General features: G+C 40.5%; 1 protein-coding gene across 2 annotated transcripts in view; it reads left to right on the top strand.

Annotated features, from left to right (window-relative positions):
- Nucleotides 1-389: 389 nt before the first annotated feature.
- Nucleotides 390-25,475, top strand: part of LOC127652409 (myosin-9-like) — a 49,260-nt gene continuing 24,174 nt past the window's right edge. The window contains exons 1-8 of one of the 2 annotated variants that reach the window (XM_052138531.1): nt 390-595; nt 17,518-17,849; nt 19,262-19,418; nt 20,637-20,664; nt 20,756-20,849; nt 22,441-22,461; nt 24,391-24,483; nt 24,570-24,633. In XM_052138531.1, coding sequence (XP_051994491.1) covers nt 17,523-17,849; nt 19,262-19,418; nt 20,637-20,664; nt 20,756-20,849; nt 22,441-22,461; nt 24,391-24,483; nt 24,570-24,633 — 784 coding nt within the window. In that variant the 5' untranslated portion in view covers nt 390-595; nt 17,518-17,522. The remainder of the gene's footprint in view (nt 596-17,517; nt 17,850-19,261; nt 19,419-20,636; nt 20,665-20,755; nt 20,850-22,440; nt 22,462-24,390; nt 24,484-24,569; nt 24,634-25,475) is intronic. The other variant, XM_052138532.1, reaches the window with a different exon arrangement.

Genomic DNA, 25,475 nt, shown 5'->3' with positions numbered 1-25,475 from the left:
TAAATAATTGAATGAAAACAGTGATTTTAACTCTTCATATTGTGGAATGCAATTTAAAATTCCTCATCCAATAAGAGAAAGTGTTTTTGTGAAGAAATGTCCTGATTCCAGACATTCCTGCTGTGTGTGTGTGTGTGTGTGTGTGTGTGTGTGTAAACACGGTCCGGCTACTTATATGGTCCTAAAAGCCCAGATACGCGCACATACCTCAGACATTAAACACATACGGGCCCCTGCGGCCCAACTATTTCAAGTTCACCCTATTATGCGAACATAGCCGCTTGTGATTGGCCGAAGCCCCTGGGAAGGCAGATAAGGCGGGCTGTGATTGGCGGAGGGGCGGAGCCTCGCGGTGTAGACACCGCCCGCTGGAACCGCACCCCGAACACGCAGGACGGAGTTCAACTAAACGAGTACAGGAGGGAGGAAAGAGAGCAAGAAAGAGAGAAAAAAGAGAGAGAAAGAAGCTAACTTGTGCTCAGTTGCTGTGGACTGAAAAGAGAAGTTTGGAGCGCAGCGACACGAATCCACGTCGAGTCCTTGGAGTTTATTGACAGCCGACCCCGAACTCCACGCGTCTGCATCTGAACAGCAGGTAAAGCCGCCGCTCGGTGCCGGTTCGACCCATTCAAACGCCGCAGAGAGAACCAGGAAGCGCCGCTTGTGGGAACTCACTGACGCGACCTTATTTCGCTGCTCTTTCAAACTTCTCCAATGTCGAAATGTTTTCCATGATATCTTGCGAATGGGGACTGTTAACTCTGTGACGCGTCCGTAACGCGACGCGTTACCTCATAGACGCGTCAGAACGCGCGGTGTGTTTCAGGAAGTGCTCGAGCGCAGGGACACCTGCTCACGCGGGCCCGAGCGGGTTCAGAAGGGTTCGGATCTTGCAGAAACGCGCAAAAATGGCTGAAAACATGATATTTGTGCAGATTTGTTTATGACGTCTCTTTGCGCGCTGTTGGGACGCTTGACGTTGCGCAGGGCACTCTACGTCATTGCCTGGTCAAACTGGGTCGGAGCGCGCGTTCTCTGACCCAAGGCCCCAAAACAAACTCTGATGAGCGATAGTGTCCGTGTTTGAGTGAAACATGATACATTTATTTTCTGCAAGTTTGTGAAGTTTATAAACGGGTTACGCAGATTGCACGAGCACGCGCCTGCCGTAGACCGCTGTGTGCGCGCTTCTCTCTTCTCGGTGTCCTGCAAGCTTTGAGGAACATTATAATTATATTAAGAACTCCAAATCATGTTCATCGGAGCCTGCTGGAAACCTACATTATACAGAGATGTCAAATAACACAATCTGTGTCCAGTCCGTTTCATTTATGTGTTCAGTTCAAGTGTGTACCAGGTGTTTGTGAGGATATGCTTGTGTGCACGTTTAGGTTATAATGTCTTAGTCAATAAGGTGCAGCTATTGTTGAATTAATATGCAAACCAACCAGTTACACTTTTATCAAAGACACCTGGGCAGGGTGTGTGAGAGAGAGAGAGAGAGAGAGAGAGAGAGAGAGAGAGAGAGAGTGTGTGTGTGTGTGTGTGTGTGTGTCTGTCTGTCTGTCTGTGTGAGAGTGAGAGTGTGTGTGTGTGTGTGTGTGTGTGTCTGTCTGTCTGTGTGAGAGTGTGTGTGTGTGTGTGTGTGTGTGTGTGTGTGTGTGTGTGTGTGTGTGTGTGTCTGTCTGTCTGTCTGTGTGAGAGTGTGTGTGTGTGTGTGTCTGTCTGTCTGTCTGTCTGTGTGAGAGTGTGTGTGTGTGTGTGAGAGAGTGTCTGTCTGTGTGAGAGTGAGAGAGTGTGTGTGTGTGTGAGAGAGAGAGAGAGACACATGAGGGAGTGAGTCTAGGGCAATGTGACCTATTAAAAGCACACACTGATAATTATACATTTTGTTTGGTCTGTCTCTTAACTCAGGCTGTGTTTGGAATGGCAAACTATTACTATTTCTGCAGGATGTGCTTCAGTATGCATTCAGTACCAAGATGACCTGCTGTCATTTGTCAAAATGTGCAGTATTCAACGGCGTAGGGGTCGACCGATATTGGATTTCGCCAATACCAAGAACTAATCTGGTGAAAAGGCAGATAACGGATTAATCGGCCGATAATTTTATAAAAATCGATCAATTGAATGTCAAAAACTTTTTGAAGTCTTTCCTTCCTGTGACAGGCACTGACGAAGAGTCAACAAGAGTCCAAAATAAATAAAATCCCAGATGCAAGAACTATTATTTAGAAATGTCTGCGCTCACACAAACACATAAGGGAAGCCAAACATGCACTCTTACAGTCATCAACAATGCTTAACAGTGTAAACACAATAACGTAAACACTGTCATAGGCTAATAAATACTGTGTGAGCAGTAATTCATCAAGAGTAGATCATTCTTCAGTCGTTGTCAAACATTGTACAATAAACTCCACGTGGAGTCTGTGAATGTATTTCACCTCTAGAGGCCGCTGTTGTTCTGTAGATCCCTGCAGCGGCAGAAACGGAGGAATAATAATAATAAAACAAACTAATGGCATTGAATTTAGCTGATAACCGATAGTTCCAAAAAGCAAATATCGGTGCCGATATATCGGTAAAACCGCTCAATATCCCAATAATAACCCGAAAAAATTATACGTTTTTATTCATTTAATTTGACGGCCAAAAATGACGAAATTTTGGGGTGAAATTAAGAATACTAAATAACCATGTTTATATTTGTTAATGATAGCTGGACGGCACCCGCTGAATTAAACGTGAGGAGGTTGGGTCATGTGACCACTATTGCACACTACTGTTGGGAATCAGTAACATTGTGTAATTCATAATGTTTTGCGTATTTAAAAACTAAAAAACTGCAGTTAGGGGTGGGTGATGTCCTGACTGAAACGTGTCAACCATTAGAGTTTAAGTATTGTATAAAATTCCGCTGCAAATTAGGGAATGCACGCGCCAATCAAAGGTTGCGATTTGTGCCATTTAGCATTATTGTTTGCCATAAAAAGCACCTTTTTCTCAAAGGTCTTGAATGTGAGCATTTCCAAAAAATGTTCACTAATGTGCAGTAAATAGTACGCTAGTATTTGTGCATGAACATCGCGACTGCTCTGCTAGTGATGCACAATGACGATCTAGAGCATTCCCATTATAATCACGATAACGGCAAGCTTCTGGAAGTGCGCTAGTTTGTCGTGTGGCGTTGATTGCCTTCATTGTGGACTCGTGACGCCCTTCTTTCTGAGAAAGATTGAGAGTTGAAGTTTTGTGTGAATTCTGTGCATTGATTGCGTAATTCTTCACCAAGCTCTTTCCTCAGGAGACCATGCCAGCCGCATTCTTCAGTGCTAAACCATAAATTTGGCACGTTAAATGACTCCTGAGAACACTGTTGAGCGGCTCTTTCAGGCAGTGTGGGATTGAGTTGAGGGAAAATGGCTGCAGGCTGGCAGATGTTAATCCGCAGGCACAATGGCAGGGAACGAGGCTGTTCTGAGCGGGTGTGGACCTGCATGAGGTCTTTGAGCTTGAGGTGTCGTTTATTCCGACAGGAACTGGCTGCTTCTAGTCAAAGCCCGTGAAAGTGTGGGTATAGCATTGACTTCTGAATCCCGTGTCCTGTTGGGTCTTGACATGCTGCTGGTGTGTTTGAATTTGGTCATGTTCAGGTGTCTTCATGTCGACGTGAACGTCCAGGATCGTGTCTCGTCTGTGATTCATGTGATGACATTGCCTGACCCTGTAATCTTTTGCATGAGTCATGTTACTTCCAGTGAGCTTTCATGTGCTGCTTTAGTTTCTGCAATTACATTTCCAGTAGTGTTGGTGACGCTACTTTAAATGTGTATAATTGTGTATAATTTGAACTATAGTCAAGCTTTCCTTTTGGGACAAACAGTCTGGCTAGTTATCTACACTACAATATACGAACCGATTCACTAAAACGTATCCGACTCCCCAACGCTACATAGCGACGCTCTGTGAGATTACGTTGAGTTTGATTGGCTCAGTTTGGCAGTTAAGATTTGGACTAAATGCAGTTAGACAAAAATGACACCATCTCATGACAGCTCGTAATAATTCGAATGAGATAGCGATATCGTAAGGGAAGCTTTTATTCCCATCTGACCAATCAACAAACAGAATTTCAGACCGGTACAACAAATGTAGGCATCAAATTTGAATTCGAAGGAAAGAAAATATCTGTGAACAAATTCGGTTACTCGTTGCATATTTATTTTTGCAATACAAATGCAATATCAAGGCAAATAATTGACAATTATGAACGTTTTTTCATAATCATAATCGTGTAGTTATGAGTTTACTACTAAAAAGACGTAAAACTCAACGAAGGGAATCGCCTTTTTTTGGAATTGGTGAATTTAAATGAACCATTCAAGTGAACCAATTCATTAAATTAATCTGACTTCCCAACGCTACATAGCGATGTTTTATAAGATTGCGCTGAGTTTTGATTGGCTGTGACGCTTTGAAAGCAATGCAATAAGACAAAAACAACACCATCTTAGGACAATTGGTAATCATTAGTTTGTGATGGCAAAGTGTAAGATATTGTACGTCTTTGCTCATAGGAAATAGTACGACTTTAATAACCGGTATTGTTATTCCCCTACAGGGGGAAGTTGTCAACAGTGTAAATGTAAAATTAACAAAAATCGAATAAAGCCAGATTAGAAATAATAGAATAAGAAAACTGCTAAATACTTAGCTAGTGTAGGTATTCATTTGTTCTAAACCATAGACTGTAAAAAAGATGGCCGACGCCCCTTCACTCTTTTCCATTGGTGAGAACTGAAGCCGCCAGTGTCCCGATATGGCGCTGACATCTTGGGACTTGAGTCTGCACAGTTGCGATTTCGGGACCAGACCTGCGCAGTAGTGAGCAGGAAGTAAAGCCGCGAAATCAAGGCCCCGCCCTCACTCTCGCTGAATCAATTGCAAGCACACGGCCCTTTTGACTTATGACGGTGTGAAATAATTAATTATAGAAATTTAGATATTAAATTTAAAGCTCCAATCTCCTCAGTCCTCTGAAGATCCCGAAAAAAAGTCAGTTGGTGCTTCGGTGACTACTTCGCTCAGAGAACCTGTCAATCACAGCTGTCAATCATGATGTCACAGCAGCGTTTTTATAGCATCAAATCACTAAAAACAAACTTATTTTGAAAACAAACACTTGAAATGACATCAACGTGATAGTTTCTGTCATTTACTGTCGTTTCTATCTTTGGAAAAAAGATATGTGAAGTGTAATTTAATTGTTTAGTTGGTCTCACGTCCCGTTGAATAACATGGGGAGGCGGGGCTTATGACCTATACTAGGACCAGCCACCGGGGGGCGATCGAGACGTTTTGGCTTCACTTTTGAGGGCTTGTGCGGCACAGTTGATCTAAACCAAGTCTATCTAGAAATCAATATCGATAAATGATTAAAGGTTTATAAAGTTTATCTAGAAAGTACTCGTAGTACATCAAACAATTTGTATGTATATGCATAAATCCCTTCAGATAGAGACGAGAAGTTCACGCTGAACAGTGCAGCGGTCCCAAAAAATGTATCATTACAATTCAACTCACGAAGTTTGTCAAAATGATCGCTTGGCTGTCGATGCAATACATTTGAAACGCGTCACCGAACAAAGCGATAATTGGCGCTCTATCTGAATCATCGTCATGGCAAGAACCGTCTAATATTTCACCTCGCTGCAGTTTTAACTTGAGGACTGCGCTTTGATTAGCACCACAATTTCTCTTCCTCCTTCTCCTTGTTTGGTTTGCTTTCTTCCCTATTTTAAAGAGTACTTCCCGCTGTGCACCTGTGAAGCGGGAGAATCCAACAATCACAGGAAATGAGCGAACGGGAGCAAACATCCAGACAACCATTGAGTAAAGAGTCACGTCCTGATTGAGGGCCTGAAAACGCCTGATGAATGTTGACTAAAGAGAAATATGGCTGTGCATTTAATTGTCAAACTTTAATAGTTGCGTTTATTGCATGATTTGTTGCATGACAAATTCTCCTGCTGACTGGATGACTGCCAGGGTTATGATGTAACTTCCTGTTGGAACAAGCCAAGTGTGACGGTGGCTCAGGATAAACTTTGTACTGCCCTTGTCTGGCTTCATGAGGAAAACCCCCGTTTTGGAGACTTCCTGGAGCCAGAACATGGTTTTGAATGGCTGTCTGGATTTATCCTGGATTAATTGAGAGTAAGATTAGTAGTGTACAGTTCATGCTGTGTTTTGAGAAGACCTGCACAGCTGCATGTGAGTGTGTATTAACTTGTTTTGCGCAAGAACTAAACATCAAACTGTATTGTTCAATGGTTGCAAAGCCTTTCTTGAGTTGAGTTTAGGTTTCCTTCTGTAGCCCAATGGTAAATGGTTTATTTTCATGATTTTAACCATAAATCTAAGACATTTTTTTTTGAGGTTTATGATTAAAACAAACACAAACTTACTCAAGACATATACTCTTTAAAAAAGTCTTATATAATTTCTGGACACATCTCAAGTGGAAATAAAAGACATTCAGTTGAATAAAATGTTTTTTGGAGTTCATCTCGGTTGGGTCGGTTTATGGGACGTGTTGGGTTGGTTCATTAGTAACTACTGTAACGCTGTACTGGTTTGGGTGGGACGGGTCAAAGTCCACACTGATCTGCACTTTGGGCTTTGATTTCACTGGGCATGGCATCACGAAACACTGATAAGCTCCAGTCCAGAGAGATCAGATGCTCGGCAACGGAAAACAAAGAGAAGAGACATACAGTGGGCGGTGGACGATTATTTCTAGATAAAGATGCTCATAAATATTTTCTTAAACCAGTCACAGACTAACTGTCTTCTGAGCTTATAAAGATGAGATTTGGATTAGTGATAGGAGTTTTTCAACGGTCGATGCGGATATCTCGAGAACACGGGCCAGAGTGGGTTAGATGGGGTTTGGATCGTGCCGCATCGTATTAAAAGTGCTTTAAGCGATTTGGAAAAGTATGCAAAACATGATCCTACTCCCGGAGAGATGTTACTGAAATGAGTGTTGTGAGATATCTCATCGATCTCTGGGACGGCTCTACACTCCGTAAACAGCCAACAGGCCAATTTGGTTGCTTAGGAGATCTGGCTGGAGTGACTCGGCACGCCCTGGATTTGAACTCGTGAATCCAAGTGTGATAGTCAGCGTCTTTACTCGCTGAGATAGCCAGACCCCCCCCCAGTCAGGACATTGTTGAAAATAATTAACAGATGGACTAAGCCAAATCTATGAGAGACAAAAAAATGCACTGAAATGTTGCCTTTTTAACAACATGTAGCCATTGATCAAATATTACACTTGTTCGGTAAATAATGTTAACCAATAACAAAAAAAAGTAACTATAGTCCTGTGATGTAGCCTACAATAAACCTAATGTATCCTATACATGACGTGCACACAGAATAAAAGATAGTTTATCCTGTTAAGTAGTCGGCACCTTGTCATTTTCTAGGCTACTTACTCAAGCATACATTTTTTGATGAGCAAAATTAACACGTTTTAACACTTTTGCTGCTGTTGTTTTAACTACTGTTTTGCATCATGTCGGTCTCAATAAAGCTCATTTGGTATCTTTGGAGTGGAAAGAAGGGGCGTGGCTAATCCAACGGCTCGTTCTCATGAAAGTAGAATGGTTAAAATCGCTTGCAGCACCTTTAATGAATCTGGTTATGTGGTAATTGTGCAGAACAGTAGAGTACAATAGGAGCATTTCGCACTTTTCTACATCTTAACAATACTTAAATAAAAGCAGAGCAAGCACAACTGCCTTGATAAAACATTATGAAGGCAAACATTTTCTTTTAAATGATGTGCATTGATGAATCGATCTTTTTCTCATTGAGTATTTTTGACTTGTTTCCCAGTAAAAATATATATATATATTTTTTTTAAACAAGATACATTTATTTGAGAAGCAACATGATGGAAGATATTTTTCTTGTTTTTAGAGAACTCTAACAACATTTAGTGACGTTTGTGCTTATAACAAGAGAAAACTATTTGCCAATGGGGTAAAAAATAAAAACCTTGATTCAAAGAGAAAACAAGTTTATTTTTCTTCCCCCATTGGCAAATAGTTTTATGTTGTTTTAAGCATAAAACCCACCAAATTTGGTCCCATTTCTCTGAAAACAATGACTTGAAATCAAATGCCATATTTTGCTGCTTTTTCTTGTTTTAAGGAGGTTTAGATATTTTTACCGGAAGACTAGGTGCGTTTTTAAGAAAGTCAATTTTTATTTATCCCACAGTTTCAGGATGTGTGGTCGTTTTCTGTGTGTTTTTGGTGATCTACAAATCATGACCTTTGACCTGTAAAAATATCAGTGTGATGAGGTCTGGGATGCTGATAACTGGAAAGACGAATTCACATAACAGACCCTCATATGTCAAAATACGTCAACTTTGTCATTTCCTTTTTTGTTTCCACCTTTTTCCACCAACCTCTCGGTCTCTAAAAGTCTCTTAAAGGTCATAATGTTCCAAACATCTATAACCTTTTTCTGTGGCACACAAACGGAGATGTTCGGAAGCATTTTAGGGACTGAAATCATCCACTTTAATTGCATAAAACGTCATTTAAAACTTCACTTTTGGTGTTCCATGGAAGAATAATAGCCAAACGCCAGTGCAAACAAGATGAGGGTGCATAAATGATGACATCATTTTGTATGTTTGGCTGAATTATTCCTTAAGTACACACACACACACACACACACACACACACACACACACACACACACACACTCACACACACACACACACAGGAAGTGAGTTACGGAAAGGGTGTGGCAGTCTTTAATATTTAAATATGAGCTAAATTTGAACAGTACAAAGAACTTCACGGGTTGACTTGGAAAACAGCAGCTCACAATCTGATGGGCTGGAAGTGAATTTGACGGGTTGTAATGGTCTGGACTGACCAGATGTATTGATCTGTTCTTTTATTATATAATGAGCTGAAACGCACACACTCACACACTTATGCTGCTGGACAATCACAGTCTCGCATCTAAAAATGGAAAGCAAAACATTCCATTATAATTGAACTCGTGCCGTATCTCCCAGAATGCTCTGCTTTGTACTGGCCCATCACACTGGATGCTCCTGAGTGTTTTTACTGCTCACAAATCATCATCTGGAACAAAATGATCCAGTGAGACGTGTGGGGACGGCGGGAGTAAATGTAGCTGTGATTACATGTGTATTTCATTAGTAAATTCCCTCCCTATTGCACCATTTCCTGCTTTTGTACCCTCATTCCTCTCTCTTACGTTCTGCAACATTGCATGCCTTTAAAAAAACCTTTGAAACATCACAAATCTTTGTTAATCTACAAAGAACCATGAAGTGACTCATTTCCACCTGTCCCTCATTTTATATATATATATATATATATATAGTTTACAGTAAATGCTCTTACAATGGAAGTCTATGGAGAAATGCATTGCATTGGAATAAACTCTAATACTTGTTAGCACAACAGTAGCGGGATAGAATCGCTAACTAACATTGTGCATATTTAAATCTTTTCAATCTATTCAATCTTTCATCACATGTCATGACTACGTAAAGCTTGAAGAGTTTGAATCCAGGGTGTGGTGAGTGAGTCCAGTCAGGTCTCCTTAACAACCAAATTGGCCCGGTTGTTAGGGAGGGTAGAGTCACATGGGGTAACCTCCTTGTGGTCGCTATAATGTGGTTCTCGCGCTCAGTGGGGCGTGTGGCGAGTTGTCCGTGGACGCCGCGGAGAATAGCGTGAAGCCTCCACACGTGCTACGTTTCCAAGGCAACTCGCTCATCAAGTCACGGGATAAGCTGCGCGGATTGACTGTATCAGACTCGGAGGCAACTGAGATTCGTCCTCCACCACCCGGATTGTGGTGAGTCACTACGCCACCACGAGGACCTAGAGTGCATTGGGAATTGGGTGTTCCACGTTAGCGAGAAAAAGGGGAGAAAAGAAAAAGAGGGACGAGTCGAAATAAGTTTTTATGGTAATCCATATTATGCCACAAATGCTGTTGTTTGAGCTGAACCTAGAATATTAGTTTAAGACCTTTCGGATGGGTGGGAATTACTGAAACGGCAGTTCGTTTGGGGCTCAGCCTGTGACTGATTCAGAGGAAATCATGATTTAAACAGTAATGACTATGAACTCTTCCTCATCAGGTATATGAGGTTTACAGAAGCACCAAGAGACTCAAGTGTGTCAGATGTGTGTCACACTGTGGCTGTAGACTCTCAGTATCTTTGTGTTCAGAATGACCTCACACATTATGATGTGAACCGAAGCTCTGTTGATTCACAGGAAGTTGCATTAATATCTTCATTCACTCAGTGATTTTATGGAGTTCTGAGGGAGTTTTCACTTAATTCACACATCACATTGGAACGTGGGGTGAGAATGATAATTGTTTTTTGATGGTTCTGCATTTAAAACAAAAATGAGCAATGTGTCAAAAGCCTTTACAAAACTGAATCGTGCCAGCCATAGGTTTTGCAAAATAAAAAGGCAAGAGTTACGGTAATCTTAACTAGATTGTGAGCGATGTTGTTGACATGACTGCTTTCCCAGTATTTGCTAATCCATTGGGAAAGTGTTCAGAGTTGTCGCTAGGGAGTTATGGGTAGAACGTAATGGGTATTGGTCATAAGGAATAATTGACGAAGGACTGTTGAAATATTTTTGGATTTTCTCTCCAATTTGGAACGCCCAATCCCCAGTGCACTCTTAGTCCTCATGGTGGCGTAGTGACTCTCCTCAATCCGGGTGGCGGTGATGAATCTCAGTTGCCTATCTGAGACCGTCAATCCGCACATCTTATCACGTGACTTGTTGAGTGCGTTACCGTGGAGACGTAGCACATGTGGAGACTTGCGCTTTTCTCCATTGGATCCACGCACAACTCGCCACACGCCCCACCGAGAGCGAGAACCACATTATAGCGACCACGAGGAGGTTATCCCATGAGACTCTACCCTCCCTAGCAACCGGGCCATTTGGTTGCTAAGGAGTCACTCAGCACACCCTGGATTCAAACTCACGACTCCAGGTGTGATGGTCAACGTCTTCAAATGCTAAGCCATCCAGGCCCCCGGGACCGACGAATTATTGAAAATCTCTAGTGGTTACAGTGCTTTGAAAAAGTATTTGCCCCCATCCTGATTTCTTCAGTTTTGGTGTGTATCTCAGACTAAATTGTTTCAAATGAAAACTAATCCTAACATAAAGGCAATCTGAGTAAACACAAAATACAGTTTTTTAATTGTAATGTTATTTATTGAAGCAAAAAGTTATCCAATACCAACTGAGGCCTGTGTTAAAAAGTATTTGCCCCCACTAGTTTACAAAATCCCAGAATCTATGAAACCGCATTCATAATGGGGTTCAGCTGAACTAGACACACCCAGACCTGTTCAATCAAATCAAACACCTATTTGAAGTTGGTTAAAAGGTCTCACCCACGACTAGCACATTGTGTTAAGGTTGAAATAAATTCCAGAAATGATGAGGATAAAGGTGACTGAAATATATCATTCTGGGAAGCCGCAACATCCAAGGACCTTGTATATCTCGTTTGAATATCTAAAACAATTTGGAATGGAAAATGCACAAAAATAGAAGAAATCTAGAGGGGGCAAATACTTTTTCATATATATATGTGTGTGTATGTATGTGTATATATATATATATATATATATATATATATATATATATATATATATATATATATATATATATATATATATATATATATATATATATATATATATATATATTAATTATATAATCATTTTTTTTTTTTGGCATCTGATTTTAGACTTCCTCGCCCATAAACATTATATAAAATGGGAAAGATTGGTTGGTCGCTTTACATGTCAGTCGATCGGTCTCTTGACCAGAAAACACTGCAGTGTGACCAGATACATTTCAAGACAAGTGAGATATGGCCGGCTGCTCTATACATTTAAACTAACTGAACCACCCAAACCAGTTGTGAGAGAATAGAGGGACGGCACATTGCCACAGGAAACAATGTGGGAATGACCTATGAGACACTCGGAGATGCTGTTAACCTTTAACCTCTGGCATTCCAGGAAGGGAGGACTCGTGTTTTGTTTTTGCTTGGACTAGTGAAACCAATACGTACTTTAGCAGAGCTGGACGTTTAACTAGTTTAGTGCGGTCCCCTGTGGTCCACTTACTCTGGCCCAGAATGCCTTCTTGCATAGGAAGAGACTTGATTTGATGCTGCAAACTTTCAGATCCATTGACTATTCTGCTTAAGACAAAAATACGGATTAAAAATAGTCATGTTTTCCAGTAAAAAAATATATAAACATGATAAATATCTAAATAAATACCTAAAAGCAATAAAACTTGTTTACGCATCTTTCCCGAATTAATTACATTTTTCTTCCCCAATTGGCAGTTTTAGTATGCATAAACCTCAATGCATAACAAGTGCTTATGTTTGCGCTTCAATAGCGAAATAAACTAAATTCAAGATATAGATTCGCAGAAGGTCGACCGATATATTGGTTTTGCCGATTAATGGCCATTAATGGACGTTTATTTTTATAACCGTTATTGACTTAAGGTCGTGTTGTTTTTAGGTGTCTCTAAAGAAAAACGTTGTTTTATAATACCGGAATACAGGACGTTTATGCACGCTATCGCTGATGATCTACTTTAATGAATTACTGCTTATATTTGTTATACGACAATGTTTACTTTGTAACGTTTATATTGAAATACATTATAGATGATTTTAAGCGTGCAAAATAAGAGTCCCCAGCGTATTTCGGTCTTGTGAATGGTTGGAAGTCCCACATTAGGGACCAAATTATTATTATTATTATTATTATTATTTTTTTTTCTGCTTTTTATTGGGATTTTGCGCAGTAAACCTAATCTGGGATTTCTGTCACCGCAAGGAAGGCTAAACCTACATAACCAGCCGTGTTTACACTTTTTGGAGGAATCGGACTACTCCAATGGCGCGCTCATAGCTGACTTTGCACATTAAACTGGGATAGAAAGTGTTTTATCATCCAAAAGCACACTTCAGCTGTAACGTCAGCTCTTGTTCAGATCACTGAGGCGTATGTTGACATTGGCCGTGTGTTTTGGTAATTCTTGTTGCGCACCCTCCCTCTACTGTCACTCTTTGAAAAGCAGTGGTGCGTGGGAACTGCTGGCGGCCATGTTGGGCCTGTCCGGGCTTGCAGTGCTGTTCAGCCGAATTTGTTTTTGTCCCTCAGGCGACTGCGTTAACCTGCGTGAACGCCACACCTTGCGTCTGTCGAGTTCCTTCCCACCAAGAGCTCTCGTTGGACACCACAGGATCTAAAAAACAGATTTGACATTGGACATCAAGTAGCGACCCAACACGGTACCAAAACGCATTTTTATCCTCCCTGCATGTGAACCTGTATTCAATGTGGCATGACTGGAATCTGTTGGCATTTCCATTTACCTCGTGTGGTTTAGTCGATGGTGTTTGAGGATGAGGACATGTCACAAAACCTGTCCATGATGACAAGTGACAACAAAAGCTATTGAAAGTAGGGTTGGGAATGGAGAACCGGTTCTTGGCATTGTTTTCCCCTACTGTCCGCGACACTACCTTGCAACCTATTTTTGGATCACGACCCACCAGTTGAGAGCTGCTGCTGAAAGACACATTGTTTAAAGAAGCACTGTTTAAACATAGTCTCTGAAGAGTGTAAGCAACAACGTGTTTGGCTCCACCTCATTAAAACAAAGTATCTCACACACAACGTTCATCATCACAACTGTGTGTCTGAAACGTCTCCTCTGCTGTGATTATAGAGGTCGAACGAGAGCATTGTATAATTTTATTTGTTTGGCAGAAAACTAAATCTCACTGTTACCCTTTTCAGCGTGTTTTACGAGCTGCTGATGTAAGCAGTGTTTTACAGACCAGCGTTCCTCAGGAGTTGTGTAAGACGTGTGGGTGGGGGATGTGGACCTCACATCAGAGGTCTGCAATTAGGCAACTATGAATCTGTGTTTGCATCTCCCTACACCATATGTTCATTATATCACATTTCGGCTCCTTTTATAATACTTTCAGCCACTAATTAGAGAGTAGTGATTAGAGGTCGACCGGTAGCGGATTTTGCAGATACCGATAACTAAGGAGATGGGAAAGGCCGATAACCGATTAATTGGCCGATAAATCGATTTATAGAATATCAGAAAATTAATCGTATTATTTTCTTACTATGGCGGGCACAGAATAAGAGTCCAAAATGAATAAAATCCCATATGCGGTTTATTGTTCAGCAAAAATCCCAATTACAACCAGGAAAAAAAATGAAGATTTGGTGCATAACGCTGGACTTTAAAGTATAATTAAGTATATCAAAATTACAAAATGATGTAAACTTTCGGCACATATATTTGCCGATAAGTGATGGTTCTGAAAAGCAACTATCGGCACCGATTGATCGGTCAAACCGATATATCTGTTTACCTCTAGTAGTGATATCGGTAAGTGGGCCATTGACAAAATGGTTGTTTGAGATGATAAAAATTATAAATCTTTTTATAAATCTAGTTTATAATATCATGTTTGTGTCTGTACTGGTTTTTATAAATGTTTGAACAACATTTAGAGCATTTTCTTAAAGGCAAATATTTAATGACAATCGAGTAAAATGTGTTAAATACTGGTCGATGATATGAGTTTAATGACCGATATGTAGAGAGCAGAATTGCTGATATAAATGCAGATAAACATGATACAATTTAACAATAGCAAATAAGATGTAGAACTAGACCGATATATCGGTTTACCATTAATCAGTGCCGAAAGTTGCTTTTTGGAACTATAGCTTATTGGCCAAAATATATGCCAACAGTTTTATTCCTCCGTGTTCCTCTGTGGCTGGCGCTATTTTGATTTAGATAATCAAGTAATCTAAACTGAAGTGAGGACATACAAAGAATAATGCGACTACAGGTGAAACTCGAAAAATTAGAATATCGTGCAAAAGTTCATTAATTTCAGTAATTCAACTTAAAAGGTGAAACTAATATATTATATAGACTCATTACAAGCAAAGTAAGATATTTCAAGCCTTTATTTGATATAATTTTGATGATTATGGCTTACAGCTTATGAAAACCCCAAATTCAGAATCTCAGAAAATTAGAATATTACAAGAAATCAATAAAAAAAAAAGGATTTTAAATACAGAAATGTCGGCCCTCTGAAAAGTATAATCATGCATATGTACTCAGTACTTGGTTTGGGCCTCTTTTGCATTAATTACTGCCTCAATGCGGCGTGGCATGGATGCTATCAGCCTGTGGCACTGCTGAGGTGTTATGGAAGACCAAGATGCTTCAATAGCAGCCTTCAGCTCTTCTGCATTGTTTGGTCTCATGTCTCTCATCTTTCTCTTAGCAATGCCCCATAGATTCTCTATGGGGTTCAGGTCAGGCGAGTTTGCTGGCCAATCAAGCACAGTAATACCATGGTCATTGAACCAGGTTTTGGTACTTTTGGCAGTGTGGGCAGGTGCCAAGTCCTGCTGGAAAATGAAGTCAGCATCTCCACAAAGCTTGTCTGCTGAAGGAAGCATGAAGTGCTCTAAAATGTCCCGGTAGATGGCTGCGTTGACTCTGGACTTAATAAAGCACAGTGGACCAACACCAGCCGATGACATGGCTCCCCAAACCAACACAGACTGTGGAAACTTCACACTGGACTTCAAGCATCTTGGATTGTGTGCCTCTCCATTCTTCCTCCAGACTCTGGGACCTTGGTTTCCAAATGAGATGCAAAATTTGCTCTCATCAGAAAAGGGGACTTTGGACCACTGAGCAACAGACCAGTTCTTTTTTTCTTTAGCCCAGGTAAGACGTTTGACCTTTGAAGCCCATGTCCAGGACCCGTCTGTGTGTGGTGGCTCTTGATGCAGTAACTCCAGCCTCAGTCCACTCCTTGTGAAGCTCCCCACACATTTGAATGGCCTTTTCCTGACAATCCTCTCCAGGCTACGGTCATCCCTGCTGCTTGTGTACCTTTTTCTTCCACACTTTTCCCTTCCACTTAACTTTCTATTAATGTGCTTTGATACAGCACTTTGAGAACATCCAACTTCTTTTGCAATTACCTTTTGAGGCTTTCCCTCCTTGTGGAGGGTGTCAATGATGGTTTTCTGCACAACTGTCAGGTCAGCAGTCTTCCCCATGATTGTGAATTCAACTGAACCAGACTGAGAGACCATTTAAAGGCTCAGGAACCCTTTGCAGGTGTTTAGCTGATTAGAGTGTGACACTTTGAGCTACAATACTGAACCTTTTCACAATATTCTAATTTTCTGAGATTCTGAATTTGGGGTTTTCATAAGCTGTAAGCCATAATCATCAAAATTATATCAAATAAAGGCTTGAAATATCTTACTTTGCTTGTAATGAGTCTATATAATATATTAGTTTCACCTTTTAAGTTGAATTACTGAAATTAATGAACTTTTGCACGATATTCTAATTTTTCGAGTTTCACCTGTATATGGAAACCTGACAGCGCATACAACTGTCTACAACTTCAGATCTAGTGAATAATAATTAACCTTATTCCTCATTAAACCTCAAGGAATATAAATGCAAACTCTTCATCTGGTGAAAAAAAAAAAAGAACTATATATAAAATGATTATACATAGTTATCTTTTAAATATTAAAATTTTTATATATATATATATATATAATGCTATTAAAAGCTTAATTTGGTTAACCTAATTATAGAGCATTTCAAAATAAGAGTCCTTTTGTGTGTTTCAAGCTGGTTTCCAACATTATTCACCAAATCTTCATTTTTATCTGGGATTTTATTCCTGTTGGACTCTTATTGCCTCTGTCATTGTTATAATATAGTCATTGTTTTAACATTCTTTGAATCAAATGTAAAATCTATCGGCCGATTAATCGGTTGTCGTCCTTTTCCAACACCTTGGTTATCGTTATTGGCAAAATCCACTATCTGTGTCGCTGTCTGTCTCTCTCTCTCTCGCTGTCTGTCTCTCTCTCTCTCGCTGTCTGTCTCTCTCTCTCTCGCTGTCTGTCTCTCTCTCTCTCGCTGTCTGTCTCTCTCTCTCTCGCTGTCTGTCTCTCTCTCTCTCTCTCTCGCTGTCTGTCTGTCTGTATATAACTGGTGGACAGAAGTATCTCAAAATATTAATACTATTTTAAGGAAAATTGTTTCACTGCTTTTAAAAAAAATTAAATGTTATTACTTATTACAATTTTCTTCAAGAATTTCAGCTTTTAATGACACCTCTCGAGACTGTTTCACCACTTTATACCACAGAAACAAATATAAAAATGACATTGCAATTAAAAATTAAATACAAATTCATCCTAGTAGAGGTTTATTCGTATTATACTCATCCCACTGACTCCTAACCCTCTGCTCTCTTCTGTGTCTCCAGAAATCATGTCGGACGCTGACCGTTTCCTGTACGTGGATCGTTCTCTGGTGAATAACCCGCTGGCGCAGGCCGACTGGGCCACCAAAAAGCTAGTGTGGATCCCGTCCGAACGTCTGGGATTCGAGGTGGGCTCGGTGAAGGAGGAACATGGCGATGAGGTCATGGTGGAGCTGGTGGACTCTGGGAAGAAGGTGCGCGTGAGTAAAGATGACGTCCAGAAGATGAACCCGCCCAAGTTCAGTAAGGTGGAGGACATGGCCGAACTCACCTGCCTGAACGAGGCGTCCGTACTGCACAACCTGAAGGAGAGATATTACTCCGGACTCATTTACGTGAGTACGAGCGGTCAAACGCATGTCAGATAGTGCTGGTTCTAGGAGTCAAAATCGTATTTATTTCCTCCGTAGGGGAGCTGATTATTAACCATAACATATAAACCTTTAAAGGTAGTCCTGTGGTGAACTCCGAGGTTGTTAATCAAGGTTATATGCTTCTATTAAAGCCATCAGTTCGTGCAATTTCAACATAATTTTTTTACCCACGATCCTGAAGGGAAACAATCCACCAATTGGAGTGTTACGGCCAACAAAGTGCACCAAAAGTGCTCTGCAGCGACCGGCCACCTTTTTGCTTCAAATGAAAGTTTGTAATGTTGTGATTAATCTCAGAGCTGTTTGGTTTAATTCATGGCTTTATGAAATCCCTGTGCGATAAATTAATGGGAAATGCTTCTGGAACAAAGACAGCTGAATAAATGGGTTGGCGCCATATATAAACCCCCCCTTTGTAATGTGTAATTGGATTTAAATGTATTGTAGAACAAGCACCTGATATAAACGTTCCCAGCATTCAAGGAAAACATTGGATTTAGCAAAAGGAGCTTGTTAAAAATGGCTGTTCATGACAAATGTGTACCAAACCATCCAGAACAAACACACACACACACACACACACACACACTCTCAAAGAGTTCAGTGCCGTTCTCTCCCAACAGGAAACTTTAGGAACAATGTGGTCCTCTGGGACAGGAAAAAGTGCAGTGTAGGGGGTGAAGCTGAAGAAAGAAACAAATGACTTTGAGTCGCAAACACATGTAGAACAGTGTTGGGAGGGGACTTGAAATGATGCATCTGTTTGAGATTATTCTAGACCGTTATGTCCATCTAATCGGCTCTGGATTTCAGGGTTAGTTCACCCCATACGAGCTCAAAACCCTATCAAGACTCGTGCGTTTCATAGCGTCTTTAGTGTCTGTTAAAGCTCTCGTATATCATTTGTGCTTCTGCACATTCAAACCTGGAGTCCCAAGATGCCTTGCGTCCAGTTTAACATCAGTGACGTCAAGCATCGTCGGTTCTTGTGCATCTTGTGACCAATTAGGATTAAGGTCAAAGCTTGCACGGGCCAGATTTGAACGTGCACAACTGTGAATGAGATTTGATTAAAAACACCCTCTAGTGCGAAAACACCTTAAAAACTAAATGAAGGGCCGATCACCATAACACCAAAGATGGAGAGAGAGACATGGTGCGTTAGTGAATTATACGGGTGAAAACGGTCAGACATGGATGCCATTCAGTAGGTCAGATATCATGAGGTCAGAGGTCATGTAGGGGTCGGCTGGAGACTTTCATTATGGTCTCAACACATGTTCTTCTATCGGCTGTGGTATCATTCAGACTGTGATGTTCTGTATATTAATGAGTATTAGTTTGGCATGAATTGATTGAATGTTTGTGTGCAGACATATTCGGGTCTGTTCTGTGTGGTGATCAACCCGTATAAGAACCTGCCCATATACTCGGAGGAGATCGTAGAAATGTACAAGGGCAAGAAACGACACGAGATGCCTCCTCATATCTACGCCATCACAGACACGGCTTACAGGAGCATGATGCAGGGTAAACACACACACACACACACACACACACACACACACACGCAGCGTTTCTTTAACTTGCACTTTCACAACCCCAGGGACATGAAAACCCTTGAAGTTAAAGAAATACCCATGTACAGACTCTCTGCAGCTTTGAGCACTCATAAAGCTTTGTTCATTGGTGATTTCGGCTCTGAGAGAACTCATTAACTCGCAGCCCCCCGTCAGGCTTTAATACGCCTCTCCGGTCTCTCCTGCAGCGAGCGTTGACCCTGATTCCTGCACCGTTATTACTGCAGCGCTGCCCAAGGGAACACTGTTTACTGCTGCTGACATGAGAAATCTCATTAGTTTGACATGAATGCATGTTAAAACATGTTCTGTCTGCTTTTCCTTGTCCACTTTTTTTATTAGACTTTGAGATGACAAAGAACGCAGTGTTGCTAGATTCAATAATGTTAAGGTTTATGCTTCAGTCGGGTAAAAATATAGATTTGATTGCTTTTACTTTAGTTTACTTTTGTAGTTACTTTAGTTTAAGTTTGATTTATTATATCCATTTAAATAAAAAGCAGTTGAACTGCAGTCCTTATTGTTCATTTTGCGTAATCTTCGTTTCATAATGTAGAACCTTTTAACTACCAAGTTACAGGATTCCCTGAATCATTTACAGCATTAGCTGCATAATGGACATTATTACTGAATTTATACCCAAATGAATCAGAATGGATCAAATAAAATCAAAATATGAATCAAGAGCTTGTGAATCTGACATGGATCCAAATGAATCAAAATTGGAATCGAATCAAGAGCTTGTGAATCTGGAATGGATCCAAATGAATCAGAATGAATAACATTTTAATCGAATCAAGAGCTTGTGAATCAAAATCAACTCTCATGGTGAAATCTGTATCAATACCCTGCTGTAGTTCTGTTTTTAAACTACAACTGAACATAATAAAGCGTTGTCGGCAAACACTTCAAGAACATTCAAGACAACATGACATTCAAGACAATGACCCGGTTTACTTATTAACAAATGTTCCCAGTCTTACATCCCTGTTTTCATAACCTTTTACTTTTCTGTTTTGCTGATGTCACCAAGACCGTGTGGGCGGAGCTCATTAATATTAACTAATAGTATCATAGCAAACCGTCAAATCCTGATGAATAAAAATCATTATTTCCTGCTGAATATTATGTTTCACATTAAAGTATGTTTTTGTGTATCTTCCAACAGATCGTGAGGACCAATCGATTCTGTGCACGTGAGTCACATGGTCAAGCATTGTGTGTTTTTGATCTTTTGAGCGTTTAAGATCTGTATGACGTCTCGTGTGCATGTTTGTGTGTGTTTAGAGGTGAATCTGGAGCAGGGAAAACCGAAAACACCAAGAAAGTCATTCAGTATCTGGCGCACGTCGCCTCATCTCACAAAACCAAGAAAGATCAGGTCAGTTCTCACTTTCTTAGTTTTTCAGTACTTTTGCATTCTTCTGTTCTCACCCTGTTTTTATCTGGTTCCACATCCTCTTATCAGATCAAACCATGACGGAGGAGTATAGTTTTGTTTAAGGGGGTTGTTTGAAACGGTCGCCAAATACCCATTATGATGTGACAAGCCAGTGATGATATGTTAAAATACTAATTTTCAGCCGTAGATGAAACGTTCACAGAACCCGAAAACGTTTTACCTTCTCCTCGCACCTTCCACGATAAGGCAACTTAACAGGGTTCGAAACTCTCCGAAAACATTTCTTTTTTTTTTAACCTTCGGAAAATGTTGTTTGTCCACCTCAGGAGGTCAAACTAAATATTAAATGAGCTATTTTCAATTTTATATGTGGTTTGCAATATTTCACCACCGTTACCAAAGTTTAGGACATAAATATGAACAAATATATTAGAGTTCGACCGATGGTGGATTTTGCCGATAACCACGATGATGGAAAAGGCCGATAACCGATTAATCGCTGAATATATATATATATATTAGTTTTTTATTTTATTCCTGATGAATAAACCTCATCAATACATGTATTAAAAAAATATTCAGCGATTAATCGGTTATCGGCATTTTCCATCACTGTGGTTATCGGTATCGGCAAAATCCACTATCGGTCGACCTCTAATATATTTATTATATATATATATATATATTTCACCACATGAGGTTTATTGATCAGGAATAAAATAAACTGTTGGCAGAGATTTTTGCCAATAACGATATTTCCCAAAGCAACTATCGGCACAGATTAATCGGTAAAACCGATATATCGGTCTACCTCAAATATATATATATATATATATACACACAACTGAATACAGTTAAACACCCTGATTTGTGTGTTTTTAGTGATTTTCTAGCAATATACATCAAGTATGTGTAACAAGGTTGCTAATTCAGCCTAAATGAAGCCGTCGTTTAAAGGGGCTTGCTAAATTGGGACCAAATGTTATTGAAAAAAACATATATTTCCTGTAAATGCAAGAGAACAATCTTGTGCGTTTTTCTTGTAATAACTTCAGTAACAGGGTTGAAGTGGTTGAGCTTAACGAATGTTTGATAATTAAAATAAGTTGGTAGAAATATTTTTGTTGAACTTTGAATTCAGCTAGTGATGTCAACATTTTGTGTTATTTTAATTGTTGGATACTGTTGAGATGGTCAAAACCAAAATAATCATTTTAACATGCTTAAAAACAGCCGTTTTTCATGTTGTTATTATTATTTTCTGATACATGTAATGCTTCCCTCTACAAAACAGCTCATTGTTCATTGTTTAAAGGAGTAACGGGACACTGAATTGTCCCCTAGTCATGGAATGTGCCTCACAGAGGGGTTATTTGAACAAAAATATAACATGTAATACTTTTGGGAAAATATTTTATGGCTTCTCAGGATTTTCGTGGCACTTCCCACATGTTGTGTTTTAGTTTACTGATTTTTGGCCGATCAGTGAATTTGGCTCAGAGTCAATGTGACGTGTGTGTGTGTGTGTGTGTGTGTGTGTGTTTATAGTGTTTTTGTTTTCCATCAACAGGGCAGTTCAATCCTGTCACATGTGAGTTACATCCTCTATCTCTCCTGTCATCTCTCTCTGTCTCTCTATCTCTCATTCTCATCTCGCTGTCGTCTCTCTGAAGCTCCTGGGTGATGCCAACCGTAGCCAAACAATCAGACACATGAAACCGGCAACAGATGGGTGAATCGCTTAAAGAGCCTGTCCTGATCACTCTAAAGTGACAAATTAAAAACTAAATTCTGCTTGGCACACCAACCTGACATGGACATGTTCTTGACCGGTTCACCCAGAAAGCTGTGAATGTTTGTTTGCTGTGTGATTATATATAGATACCGTTGGACATCTGTTCTGGTATGTGTGATGTCATCTGTGTGTACGCTTGCCATGTGCGTGTGTCAGAGATGATGTGTACGCGACTCATCCGGTCATGCCGCTGGAATGTTCTTTAGCTCACTGTGATTAAGACTTTAATAAGACTCGCACGTAAAACAGTTTACTGCAGTTTAAGTAGGTGTTGCAGAGAGAGAAAAAACTCTTAAATGCTAGTACAAAACTTGTTTTCAACTTAACAGGAATTAAAGGTGCTAGAAGCGATTTCTAGAATTTCCCCAAAATGAGCCGTTGGATTAGCCACGCCCCCCATTTCCAAAACCCTCACTCCAAACATACCAAATGAGCTTTTGAGACCAACTCAAGCAGAACTTGTCAAAAGCAACATCAGCACAATAGCGCCCTCAACTGGCAACGGTTATGAACAACATGCAATAAAAATGGCATTAAGCCTCAATAATTCACTGCAACTTCAATACCATGACAACACGCAAAGTGATTGACAGGCAGAAATCGTCATTATCTGTGGACACATTTCTGTTTGCTGTTTACAGACTCTAGAGCTTTTAAGAGACCGGTGAGATCTCACAACACTTATTTCATTCATATATTTCAGGGTGCAGTCAAATGTTTTGCATCCCTTTCCATTAAAAAAAAAATCACTTGCAGCACCTTTAAGTAAAACATTGTGACGTGCTGTCAATTATGCTTTTCACCCCTCAATTTGTAAAGATGGAACAAATAAATGTGTTTACGGTGGAAGTCTAGCAGGCCAACATTCAGCACTGTGAATAAACTTTAAAAATATAAAGTATATCCATAACTACACAAACAAAACACATGTTGCATGAGACTAGTGATGCAATCACTTACGTTTAAGTCGCGTCAGGATGGTCTTGCACGCTGCACACCAAAACGCATATCATTACAAATTGCGTTAATAACATTACATTTTTAATATAATTAATTGCACTATATTAACATGTTTAATCGACAGCCCTCATTAGCCTCTTAGGCTACATCCGCTTTAATCCGGATACATTTGATAACAGCATTTTCAAAATGCTCTTCGTCCACACTGACGATCTCCACAAGTCGCTCGTCCAATGTCGGCCGCCATCTTGGTTGAATGGATCACATGTCTGCGTCAAATGACGATGAATAAATTTTCGCTCTAATCGCTCTCCGTGGTTATCAATGGTGCACCACAGATTTCTTTGTACGTAAAGCTTTGTTTCATTATGTACGTGTTCTTTAAAGTAAATGGAAGTTCGAGCCGTAGGTTTATGCACCTCCATTGGAGCGCTTTTTATCCCAAACATGGTTGTATGAGATTATTGTTGAGATTCCAGCATGAATGTTTTGTTTTCAGAGGTGATGGGCTGCTCACATTGGTGGAAGTATCTTTCCTTGGGCCATGCTTGCTATGTTTTTTCCAAATATGTTTTGTGGGGTCAAGTTGTGCTTATCTATGTGGTGTTCTTGGGCCGGGTTTGTCACGCCATGTGCTCGTCTGTGCGTGAAAAGGTTTGTTGAAGAGCTTTGCATTGGAAGTGAAAATCAAAATTGATCCACTCCCTTCGATTGTTTGAACCACTATAATGCACCCAAACTAAAAAACTATTCTCTGGCCACCAGGGCGAGCTGGAGAAGCAGCTACTACAAGCTAACCCAATCCTCGAGGCTTTCGGTAATGCCAAGACTGTGAAGAATGACAACTCTTCACGATTCGTAAGACCTGCTCTGATATAACGAGCTTTCTGTATATTCTGACTGTAAATGCATCTCATTCAACATTCGTCTTTTCTATGTTTTAGGGCAAATTCATTAGAATCAACTTTGACGTTAACGGATACATCGTTGGAGCCAATATCGAAACCTGTATCCTTGAGCTAGCTGATATAAACTCTGTGTCTAAACCTTGTGATCTGCCTGTCCAGAAAGCATTTTAAAGTAACCTAATGCAGCCTTATAAGGGACCTTGCTTTAAAATATAAAATATCATCCTATATATTCTTTATCCCTTTAGGAATATCCAGCTTAAGCTGGTAACTGTGTTTTGGAACATGGGAACTAGTCCAAGCTGGTCATGAGCTGGTTCATAGCTGGTTGACCAACTACCATTCCAAAAACCAGCTTGACCACCTTGAGTAGGTACGTCCAGCTGGTAGCTGGTCCAAGATGATTTCCCAGCGGAAGGCCACCTTGGACCACTAGAAGGCCACCTTGACCAGGTACGTCCAGCTGGTAGCTGGTCCAAGATGATTTCCCAGCGGAAGGCCACCTTGGACCAGCGGAAGGCCACCTTGGACCAGCGGAAGGCCACCTTGGACCACTAGAAGGCCACCTTGAGCAGGTACGTCCAGCTGGTAGCTGGTCCAAGAAGATTTCCCAGCGGAAGGCCACCTTGGACCAGCGGAAGGCCACCTTGGACCAGCGGAAGGCCACCTTGAGCAGGTACGTCCAGCTGGTAGCTGGTCCAAGATGATTTCCCAGCGGAAGGCCACCTTGGACCACTAGAAGGCCACCTTGGACCACTAGAAGGCCACCTTGAGCAGGTACGTCCAGCTGGTAGCTGGTCCAAGATGATTTCCCAGCGGAAGGCCACCTTGGACCAGCGGAAGGCCACCTTGGACCACTAGAAGACCAGCTTGGACCAGCTAAACACCAGCTACCATATTCCAAAACACAGTACCAGTTTAAGTTGGATTTTCCAGCAGGGA

Source organism: Xyrauchen texanus, chromosome 12 (assembly GCF_025860055.1).
Source record: "Xyrauchen texanus isolate HMW12.3.18 chromosome 12, RBS_HiC_50CHRs, whole genome shotgun sequence".
Lineage (NCBI taxonomy): Eukaryota > Metazoa > Chordata > Actinopteri > Cypriniformes > Catostomidae > Xyrauchen > Xyrauchen texanus.
This window is presented reverse-complemented; position numbering and strand designations above follow the sequence as displayed.